The 11,311-nt window shown below is 49.4% G+C and overlaps 1 protein-coding gene across 1 annotated transcript in view; it reads left to right on the forward strand.

The window, feature by feature from the left end:
- The window catches only part of ITIH6 (inter-alpha-trypsin inhibitor heavy chain family member 6), a 32,039-nt gene extending 23,815 nt beyond the window's left edge, over positions 1-8,224 (forward strand). The window contains exon 14 of the mRNA XM_055003940.1: positions 7,989-8,224. Coding sequence (XP_054859915.1) covers positions 7,989-8,224 — 236 coding nt within the window. The remainder of the gene's footprint in view (positions 1-7,988) is intronic.
- The last annotated feature ends 3,087 nt before the right edge of the window (positions 8,225-11,311 follow it).

Here is an 11,311-nt window from a genome sequence, read left to right on the forward strand (position 1 = left end):
TTAACAAGTTGTTTAAAAGGAATATACCAACAACAAGGAAGGGGGGAGGAATGGAAGATGTGTTTTCACTTACGGTGAAGCCTCCTTTCTCCTACCCACTCAAGTTTCTTCGGGGCAGCTTCTAGGATTGGCTGTTCAGTTAGGGTGGTAGTCTTCTTTTCGCTGGTGTCAGGGGAGGGATCCGACTATCAAAAAAAGTCGAGGGGAGTTGTTTTCTCTCTTGGTATCGTTTTGGGGAGTCAAGGCTTGGGAGCAGACTGGCGAGCAGACTGGGACAAGTCCCTCCCCTCTGGGGTCAAAATCAGCTGACTGACCCTGCCTTCGGAGAGGAGGAGCTATTTCCCAAAAGTAAGGACTGCCCCACTCCTGAACCACTGAGAATTGTGTATCCCCTGATCAGGAGCAGCGCCAGGGTTTCTGGTGCCCACAGCTGGCCAGCCGGCTGGCTGGGTGCATGCGCACACATCAGCCTGTGTGTGATGACATCACGTGTGACATCATCACGGGTGTGCGCATGAGCCGGCCCGATTGCTGCGGCGGGCAGCTGGGACGGCGTATGGGTGGCCTCCCAGCTGCCTGCTGGTTGCCCTGCGCCACCCCAGACGCCTGCCCGTGGCTGCTTCGCCCGGCCAGGGGTGTGTGATGGCGGCGGCAGCAGTGCGGGGCAGGAGGGCTGGGAGGCTGCAGCTCTGTGGTGCGCACTGCCACCCCCAGCGCCTCCTCCGGCACCCTGTGCCCTGAGGCAACCGCTTACCTGGCCTCAATGGGCAAGCCAGCCCTGCCCCTGATCCACCTACTTAGCGTGACAATGGACACTCTCTGTCCCAAGGAAGACCTCCTGAAAGACACAAATAACGTCCATGACTTGTGAGATTGTTTCGTCCTGTTCAAGTAGAAGCTCACGGCTCTATGCACATCAAGGCAGTGTCATGCTTCTTCATGTAGTAACTTGAATCTGGAGCCTCCTTGCCTTTTCACATATTCCTTAGCCATCATATTATCCGTCTATATTACTACATGGTGACTTGTGAGAAGATCCTGGAATTCCACTAGACTCATGATGGCTCCGAGCTCCAAAAGGTGTATACTGTTGATCATCTCTCCTTCGACCAGGTGCCCTATGTCATTCTTGCCTAGGTGTGGGTTCCCCAGTCCCACAGACTCGGTCCGTGGCCATTACCATTCTCTTTGGTTCCCTGTCTGGGTTGCCATCATAGAATCGGACAGGGTCCAGCCACCCATTGATCTCCTGTTTGAGGTTTGCTGGCAACGAAACTATCTTGGACCTCTTGTATGTTATCGCTTCTTGGTATGGTAACAGGAATTTCTGGAGTGCGTGGGCCTAGAACTTTGCCCACTGGAGGACATCCTAATAGGACACCCTCATGCTCAGCAGCTGAGCCAGGAGCATCACTTCCACCTCCTGGTTGCTTAAGACCTCTGTTGCCGTCATCCAAATCTTTGTTGCCTTCCTTGTGACAGAAAGATTCTGCCTTAAGCCATGTCTACCACTACCCCCAGGTGCAATATTTACTGGGTCGGAAGGAAAACTGCCTCGTTGACTACAAATCCATGAACCTGCAGGCAGGCTATCATCAGTTTCACTGCTTCCACCCCCTGTAGCAGGGATGGAGCCATGATCAAGATGTCGCCCAGATATGGAAAAAGGAGCCACTCTCTGCAGTCTCAGATGTGCTATCAGGGCTACGAGGACTCTGGTGAACAGGCTGAGTGCCACTTTCAGGCCAAAAGGCAGAGCCCAATATTGGAAGTGCCTCCGAGAGACTGATGGAAGCCAGAGAATCTCCCTTCTGAATGACAGTCATGACAGATTTGAGCATTTCCATTCTGAACTTCCTTGTTCTGATGCGTCTGTTTTATTTGACCAATTCTTTTGGATCTGGAGGAAAAGCCCAGGTGGCACAGAGTTGAATTCCAGTAAATACCCATGGGTCATTGTATCGAGCTCCCACCTGTCACTTACTCTCTGTTGCCAAAGGTTTGCAAGGCACTGTGAGTGCCCTCCAGTTCCAGTTGGGGCTGCTGCCTTAGTCATGCTCAGGTTCCCTTCTTCGGCCCCCGAGTATTCTGACTGGACTTGTTGAGGAAGGGAGGACTCACCTCCTCTCGACGTTTGGTCTCCCGTCTTCCCTTGAATGATCTGGTGCATCCCATGTCGGAAGGATTCTTGGACTCTCCAAATGGCTGAAACCTCTTTTTTTAATTCCCTTCCCTCCCCCCTTTTTTTGAGGGAAGGACTTTCTTCTTTTCTTTATCCTCCACCAGGTGTTTGCCCAGAGTTTCTCCAAGCAAGTTGATGCCTTTGAAGGGGACCGCAGTTACTTTGGCTTGGGCCGAAAGGTCCACATCCCAGCTCCTAAGCCCAATGTTGCACTGGCTGCCACGCTGAAACCCATGGTTCTTGTTGACTATAGGAGAGCATCGCAAAGGCTGTTGCCAGGGCTATTTTCTTGGTTCCATCCTGAAGCGCTTTGAGGACATTGCTGCTCACTGCAGCCAGGTCTGAAAACCCAAGAGAATGCATCTCTAGCAAAGAGCGAAGCTGCTGACAGAGTTGTAGCGGAAGCGTCACATTTCTGTGTGGAGCTAATCTGAGCTGCTTGACAGAGGAATCCGCGGGCAAACTGTCCATGTCAATGGGCAGCATGGGATTAATCACCAGGCTGGTCACGGGATCATTCACCAATGACAGTTTGATCCTCTTAGTAGCCTCTGGAACCAGCATATAAGACTTAGAAGAAGAAATAGCATGGTTAGCTTTGGGCTTTGCTAGAGCGTCCCACTCAGCCTTTACCAAGGCATAAAAGGCTGTTGGGAGGGGAAACCTTGAAGGAGCTGTTCCTGATTTGGGGGGGGGGTCCTCTCCAACCCCTGTGGGAATTCGAGACCTGGTTCCTTCTTCCCTTATGGGAAATCTCTAGGACCCTCAGCACTTTAAGGAGCAGTCTAGTATTATTTATTATTATTATTTTTTCCATTTCTAGCCCGCCCTCCTTGCAAACGGGCTCAGGGCGGGTTACAATAATACATATAGATACAAAAGATAAAACATTGATACAATAAAATCAGAAATCCCAATAAGCATCAGATCCCAGAATGGCTCTCGGGGAAAAAGCCTTGTTTGCATTGGAGTGACTATGCTGTACTAGAGAATCGCCCCTCTTCTAATAGTTCCTCCTTGGCTGAGGAAAAATAAGAGCCAAGCTACAAGTGACGCCTGACACGGGTTGGACACTTGTCAGCTTCCCTCAAGTTTTGATGGGAAATGCAGGCATCCTGGTCTTGCAGCTGTAATGGAGAGCCAAGCTGTAAAACCAGGACGCCTACATTCCCCATCAGAACTTGAGGGAAGCTGACCAGTGTCCAACCTGTGTCAGGCGTCACTTGTAGCTTGGCTCTTAGACAGCTCAGAGTCCTCGGGTTGGAGGCTTAACAGAGCACTGTGCTCTCTGTGGCACTTGCCTCCTCTTTGGTCTGGGAGGGGGGAAAAGAAATCCTGTCACTTTTTCCTTTCTTGGGGTCAGACCCCCCCTCCACTGGGTTGCCCCTCTTGTCCATTTGAAGGTCCAGTCGCTAAGCTGCTTCTCTGTGTTGCTTCAATACCTCTTTGAATTCCTTCTTATTTCTGGTCTGAGCCTTTCCAGGAGGTTTGTTATACCACCACCAACTGTGCTCTCCCAGGCAGAAGAGTGCCAATCGGAGCTGTGAACAACGTTAGTATCGTCATCATCCCCCCAATACTGCTGTGGCGCTGAGGCTGAGAGGAGTGGCTTGCCCAGCACCACCTACTGAGCTCATGGCAATTATGGAGTTATTGGAACCAGCAGAGGGCTGATTTGCAGCCCAGCCACTTCACCACTATGTTACAGTAGCCCCCACCCCCCCGCCTTGAGTCCTCACCTGACAGGACCAGACCCGGGACCTTCTCCCTTTCAGTAGCCTGTTGAAAGGCCCATGAGGAGCTCGGGAGTTTGGCAAATCTAGGCTGCAGATTGTGCTCTCGGAGGCCTGGGAGACAGGTGGGGCCTGTCCACTGACATTCCTGCCAACAGAATTTTTCCACCGAGAGAAAATAAAAAGCACACCTCAGAAAACACGGTTGAAAGGAGGAGAAATAAAAGGGCTACCTTATATTTGGGGTGAGTCGGCTCCGAGGCTTCTGCTACTTCCGCCCCCCCTCCCTCCTTCCTTTCGCAGCCTCCATTCCCCACTGGATCAGGCTTACCGCGGTTCAGTCAGGGCTGCCGGGATAGGAGCAGCTCCTCTGCAGCTGCAGGGCCTGCTCCTTCCAAGCCTGAGGGAGCTGCCAAGAGTGTTGGGCTCTGTGACAGGCTACCACGGACTCAAAACTGCACCTGCCAGTTGTCCGGGGGGCTGGGGGTCCTCCCAGTCAGAAGATGGGGGGCCTCAGCAGGAGTCCACAGTTGCGGCCATGAAACAGGGTACACTCTCCTTGTGCCAGCAGTGTGGATGTTTTTCTGGCGCCTGCGCGATGATGTCACTCCCTGAAGTGATGCCATCGTAGGGGCCGCAGGACCACTCCTGTGCTCCATGTGGGGCCGATTCTGCCCATTTGCAGCCCAAATTGCCCCAAAACGAAGTGCAGGAGCACTTCTCATGGCTGGTGCAATGTCACTTCCAGAAGCAGCCATGGCATGAGTACCTGGGGTACCTACTGGTGGCAGGCAACCTCAGCAGGCACGGGGGCAAACCCCCGGGAGTTTGCCCACCACTGGCGGGCACCTGAGAACCCTACTGTGAAACCTAGGAGTACCTAGGACCATCAGCTCTATTGCTCTCCATCGCTCCAAAGTGATACGGGGGTGGGGAGGGGGCAGTAGAGCCCTTCCCTTCTGCGCGAGCTCAATGCTGTTCATCTGGGATCTCTGCACTCTGTAGAGCACGCCAAAGATGTCCTGCTCGGCAGGTAGGTCCAGAAAGACTGGTGATCCCTGGGATAAGCCCTTCCCCTTTGGGATCAAAACCAGCTGGCCGGCCCTGCCTTTGGAGAGGAGGCGCTATATCCCCAGAAATAAGGACTGCCCCACTGCTAGAACCACCAGAGAATAGCATTATGTATCAAAGATGTATATATTTGTGAGGAAATGCATGGATTTGAGCATGGATGGTCAGCTGAGAGCCTCTGGGTAAAAATAAAAGGAGAAAGAAATAATAGTGATATTGTGGTGGGGGCTCGGCTATAGACCACCAGGCCAGGCAGAGGACTAGGATGAAACATTCCTAGAACACATTATAAAATTTTCCAAGAGACAGGACAGATTTCGCTCTGCTATCTGCTGGAAATGAAACTCTGCTAAAAAGGTAAGGTCTAATAAATTCCTGACTGGTCTTGTTGACTTCATCTTCCAGAAGGTGGAGACGGACCTGATGTTCACTAACAGGGAATAAACTGATTGATGAAGTGAAATTAGAGGGTAGTAGTGACGGTGTAAATTTGGAATTTAAGATCTTGGGTAAGGGAAAAGCTTAATGTAGTCAGACCTACAGGTTGGATTTTAGAAAATCTAATGCTAGATAGAATCCCATGGTCAGAAATACTGAAAGGAGTTCGAGATGGGTGGGACTTTCTAAAAAGTGAAATATTAAAGGCACAAACTGTTCCAATGAGAAGGAAAAATGGGAGGCATCTAAAGAAGCCAGGGTGGCTCCTTAAACAACTTTCTAAAGATCTGAAAATTTAGAAAGACACATTTAAGAAATGGAAAGAGGGCCATATAACCAAGGATGAATATAAACAAATCGCCGGTCCTTGTGGAAAGAATGTTAGAAATGCTACAGTGTGATATGAACTTAGGCTAGTGAGAGATGCTAAACACAACAAAAAAAGGATTCTTTGGTTAAGTTTGGAGCAAGAAAAAGAATAAGGAAGTGATAGGCCACTGAGAGGAGAGGAAAATGAAATTTTAACAGGTGAGAGAGGGCAGAACTGCTCAATTCCTGCTGTGTTTCTGTCTTCTCTTGCAAGGGAAACTTTGCTCAGCCTGGCAAAAAGAGAACATGATGAAGGCATAACATAAACACCCGGCTTCTTTAAATGAAATCCTCGGGGCCAGATGAATTGCCCCTTAGGGTTCTAAAGGAACTTGCCGGTGTAATTGTGGAGCCTCTGTCTATCATCTTTTAGAATAGGTGAAGTGTGCCCATGTCGTCTCCATCTTTAAGGGGGAAAAGGAGGATCCAGGTAACTACGGCCTCATCCGCATACCTGGACAGGTTTGGGAACAAATCAGCCTGTCTTTGACAATTTAGAAGAGACAGCTATGATTACTAAGAGATAGCATGGGTTCCTCAAGAACAAGTCATATCAGACTAACCTTATCTCCTTTTTCGAGAGTGTTACTATTTTGTGGAATCAAGGGAATGCTGTGGACATAGTTTATCTTGATTTCAGTAAGGTTTTTGATGAAGGTAGATCCAGAGGAGTTAGCCGTGTTAGTCTGTAGTAGCAAAATCAAAAAGAGTCCAGTAGCACCTTTAAGACTAACCAATTTTATTTTATTGTAGCATAAGCTTTCGAGAATCAAGTTCTCTTCATCAGATGCCTGATGAAGAGAACTTGATTCTCGAAAGCTTATGCTACAATAAAATAAAATTGGTTAGTCTTAAAGGTGCTACTGGACTCTTTTTGTTTTTGATGGAAGTTCCACTTGTTGACGAGATAGGAAAATGTGGTTTCGATCCTCCTACTATTTGTAACTGGTTAACAGATTGCACCCAAAGATTGCTCATCCTCTTGGAGAGCAGCAGCAAATGGAGTGAACACCGGATGAAGGAATAGAGGGGATGCTCATTTAATTCGTAGATGATGCTAAATTGGGAGGGGTTACAAATACAGTAGAAGACAGAAGACAGGTTCAAGGCGATCTTGACAAGCTGGGAAACTGGGCTAAAATTAACACATTGAATTTCAACAGAGATAAATGTAAAGTTCTGCATTTAGGTAGGAGAAACCAAAGGCATAATTATAGGACGGGGGAGACTTGTCTTGGCAGTAGTATGTGCAGAAAGGATCTAGGGGGTCTTAGTTGATCATACTGTGAACATGTTTCAGTAGTCTGGCGGCCAATGTGATTTTAGGCTGTATCAACAGGAGTGTCCAGATCTCTTTACTCTGCTCTGGTTAGACCCTACTTGGGCACCAGAGTTTAAGAAGGATGTTGATAAACTGGAATGCGTCCAAAGGAGGGGAACAGAGACAGCAAGGGGTCTGGAGACCAAATATGATGACGAAAGGTTGAAGGAACTGTGTGTGTTTAGCCTGGAGAAGAGGCAGCTTAGAAGTGACACGATAGCTCTCTTCAAGTATTTGAAGGGCTGTCATGAAGAGGATGCAGTGGAGCTGTTTTCTGTTGCCCCAGAGGGTAGGACCAGAAACAACAGGTTAAATTAAACCAAAAGACTTTTCAGCTACGCATTAGGAAGAACTTCGTGAGAGTTAGAGCAGTCCCTCAGTGGAAAAGGCTTCCTCAGGAGGTGGCGAGTTCTCCTTTCTTGGGAGGTATTTAAGAAGAGACTAGATGGCCACCTGACAGCATTGATGATTCAATATGAACATACGCCGATCAGGAAACGCACAGCCTGGGATGGAGCTGGTCCGAGGCTCTCGTGGCCCTGTCTTACATGCCCAGGGTGATGCTGATCGCCGCTTTGGGGTCAGGAAAGAATTTGCCTCCAGGTCAGATTGGCCGGGGATCCTGGAGGGATTTTTTGCCTCCTTCTGGGCATACAGCAGGAGTCACTGGAGGGGAGCTGAGTGGTGGTGGTGGGGGAAGCTGTGAATTTCCTGCATTGTGCAGGGGACTGAACTAGATGGCCCTTGGGGGTCATCTAGTCCAGCTCTCTGTTTCTATGTCTGTGTTGGAAGGCTGCTGTGTGCTTGGGAAGAGCCATATTAGATTTAGTGTTTCAACACACCTACCTTTCCGTATCCATTTGTTCTTCCACAGGCCAGTTCCAGTATGGTGACTTCAGGCTTTCCCCAGACCCTGTTCAGGGGAAGGAAGAAGCCTGGCTCTGGAGGGGCGCTCACAAGGTACCAGTGGCCGAAGTCACCAAGGTACTGAAGGATTCCTCCCGGAGGGCACACGAGACCCCCTGCTGGCTGGTGAAGCGTAAGGATGTGGAGGGTCTGCTGGGAGCCCCCTACAGCTCCTACCTGGCCTCCCACTTGCTGGAATTGTGAGCTGCTGTCCTTGCCTCGCTCAGTCTCATGGTCTGCAACAGCCATCCCAGGGAGCTACCGAATCCCAGCGCTGGCCCCTTGGCTTCCCTCCACCCACGCCTTTGCTGTGGGGATGTAGAGGGAGGGGGGGCGTCACAATCCCCCTTTGAGGTAGACTATAGGGAACAGGGACCGGGGAGCCACTGAAGACGTTTTAACTTTTCTCCAACCACAGTGCATGTAGAATGAACCATCTCTCCATTGTTTTACCAGGGAAAGAGTGGGGTAAAAGACACTTCATTTGTTTTCAATGTCTCCCTCTTTCTGGTCAGATATGGGCTGTAATATTAAGGCTACAGGGTTTGCACATGTTTCATTAGAGCTTCAGCAAGAGATGTAACCCTAACAGAACAAAATATATGCAGATTCTTTTTTTTTAAGACAGAGCAGATAGGAATCGATTTAATGGCTCTGGTTACAAAATGCAAATCTAAGACCTGATGCCTATTTCCCCCAAATTTCTGATCCTAAGGTGTGCTTTATTTCTGAATTAAGACTGGAGACACATTTTATTCTTATAGTTGAGAATATTTACTTCTATAGTGGATAAGAATTCTGAATTAGATCTGATCCATGTGTTTGCTTCGCTGTTCTGCATGGAAGCCAACCCGGAACAGTAACTCATTAAGATGCACAACAGCCAGCCTCCTCTGAAAGTGGTCAGTTCTGCACTGGTTGTGTGATTAGCCTGTTCAGTCACTCCTAATGCAGAGACGCAAGGTACATCCCTACCCCTCTAATTGTCTGTTGATTTTGTAGTCACTCTAACAGACTAAATAAATACAGGGAACCGATCAGCACCCTTGCTAGGTAATACCGATTCAGTGCCTGCTATTCCTTAAAGCCCCATGTCCCCCCCAAATGACCCCCTGCGGAGCCCCTAGCAGGCTCTATGACACACCAGTTGAACTGGGGGGAGGGTCACCAGACAGCACTCCAGCAAACATAGAATCACCACCATCATACAACTTCCTCCAACTACAGATTTTCACTTAAAAGGACCAAGCCCTGAGGATCCTGATAGGAGGAACCGGGAAAGCACATGCCAGTGGTTTAAATGGCATGAAGCACATCTGTGCACAGGATGGCAAACTCTGCCCCCCATAAGAGACCACGTATTTCTGAATAGAGCCCACAGAAATGTACTCCGAACAGACCACGGCACAAGCCCAGCGGAGGACAGGCAGGGGTCTCTCCAGGTCCTTGGGCTTCTCCTTCCCACAGCGGCAGGGCTGTTGACTCTTAATGACGCTAGTCGCATTGCACCTTTTATCTACTGTGTTCTTCTGCAGTCTGGGTGACCCTAAATCCTGCAGCAAGGGTGGGCAGGCAGGGAGCCCCTTCCCCTTTTGCAGGAGAAACCCGAGTTCTGGTTTGGATGTTCTCTTCCCTTTGTTTTTGCAACTGTACTTTACAATTTTTAATAAAATATAAATTGCTGTTGAGGTCTACATCTAAACTTGCAACTTGTGTTACCGTTGCCCCTTGGGTATTGCCAATGATTCGCAGTCACAAGCTCATTTCATGGCAAATTATCCCAGGCTTCTGTCACCGTGAACAGCTCAAAAGTTGGCTCTAGAATCCACCCCACATCCTCACAGGTGTGAGCATGTGGGGTGTTATTATTAAGCCCCATGGCACTCCTGAGTAGAGGTGGGCACAAACTGGGGAAAAAAGAACTGTGCGGTTCCTGGTTTGTCCTGTTTCATGAACCACAAACTTGCCCCAGTTCACGAACCAGTTTGTGGGGTTTAAATGCCCCTTTCCGTGCTGCTGCGAAGCAGCAGGGAAAGGGGCATTTCACCCCCACAGGCTTGGATCAGCTGCTTGTCGGGGATCTCCTCGACAAACAGCTGATCCAGGAGTGGGAATGCCCCTTTCCCTGCCGCTTCGCAGCAGCACGGAAAGGGGTATTTTATCCCCCAAGCTTGAATCAGCTGCTTGTCGGGAAGAACCCCGACAAACAGCTAGTCTGGGGGTGGAAAAGCCCCTTTCCCTGCCGCTTACCAGTGGCACGGAAAGGGGTATTGGGGTTTAACACGAACCAAACGAACCAGCAGACCAGTTCATGGAAGTCTGTGGAAAACAGGCTTCCACAAACTGCTGGTTCGTAAAGCATGAACCGACCTGGTTCGTGACAAACTTTAGTTTGTCTGGCGGTTCATGCCCATCTCTACTCCTGAGTGTTATCATCATCCCAGGTGTTATTACTGAGGAAAGACTGATCATGGGGTAGGGGCAAACAGCCCCTCATGACTGCCTTACTGGGGAATTCCTGCTGTGCTTTTGGAGAACCCCGATGCCCCCCAAATTAAAAACTGCTCCTCTAAATCCCTTCTCACAGAACTGGCCTTGTTTTTATAACACAACAAAGCCCAACACACAGTTAGCTTTCAGCTGCAGCCAAAATGAAACAGTCCTGAAAAGAAAAGGGCAGCACCTCCTTGAGCAGGCCAAGCTAGGCCAGGTGCGGCTTCAAGTTTCCTCCTAGCAAAGAGACAAAGAGCCTTCCAGTAGGCAGCGGCTGCAGAGGCAGGCTGACAGGCATCATGCACTGCTCATCCCTTTGGAATATACTGAACCACTAAATGGTTTCTTCCTGGCTGTTACTGGGCTGTGCACTCCACATGCACCATGGAGCGCATGACACACAGGCGGTGCCTTGGAAACAAACTAAAGCAAGCAGACCATTCGCTGCTACTGCCACGTAGCATTAGGAAGGTGGCACCAACAGTTTGACTGTTTGAAGATTAAAGTTTATGACCAGTGATTTGGGGGGCGGGGGGCGGCTCCCCTGAAAAACATTTTAGTTGCAGGAGTGATCATCTTTTGGAGCTTGCTGTTTACAAACATGGTGAGGTACAAGTTCAGCCCTGGTTTCGAAACAGTGAAGCTGTGAACCGTGCACGTACCTGGCATCCGCAAGCATCGTGGAAAGGGAGTGCTGGCAGAACACACTCGGAGCATTCCCCATCGTGAGCAAATTGGGTACAAACTCTGAATTCTCCTGCTGCCAACTAAATGCTTTAATTCCGAGAACAGAATCAG

The sequence above is a fragment of the Eublepharis macularius genome, chromosome 19 (assembly GCF_028583425.1).
Source record: "Eublepharis macularius isolate TG4126 chromosome 19, MPM_Emac_v1.0, whole genome shotgun sequence".
Lineage (NCBI taxonomy): Eukaryota > Metazoa > Chordata > Lepidosauria > Squamata > Eublepharidae > Eublepharis > Eublepharis macularius.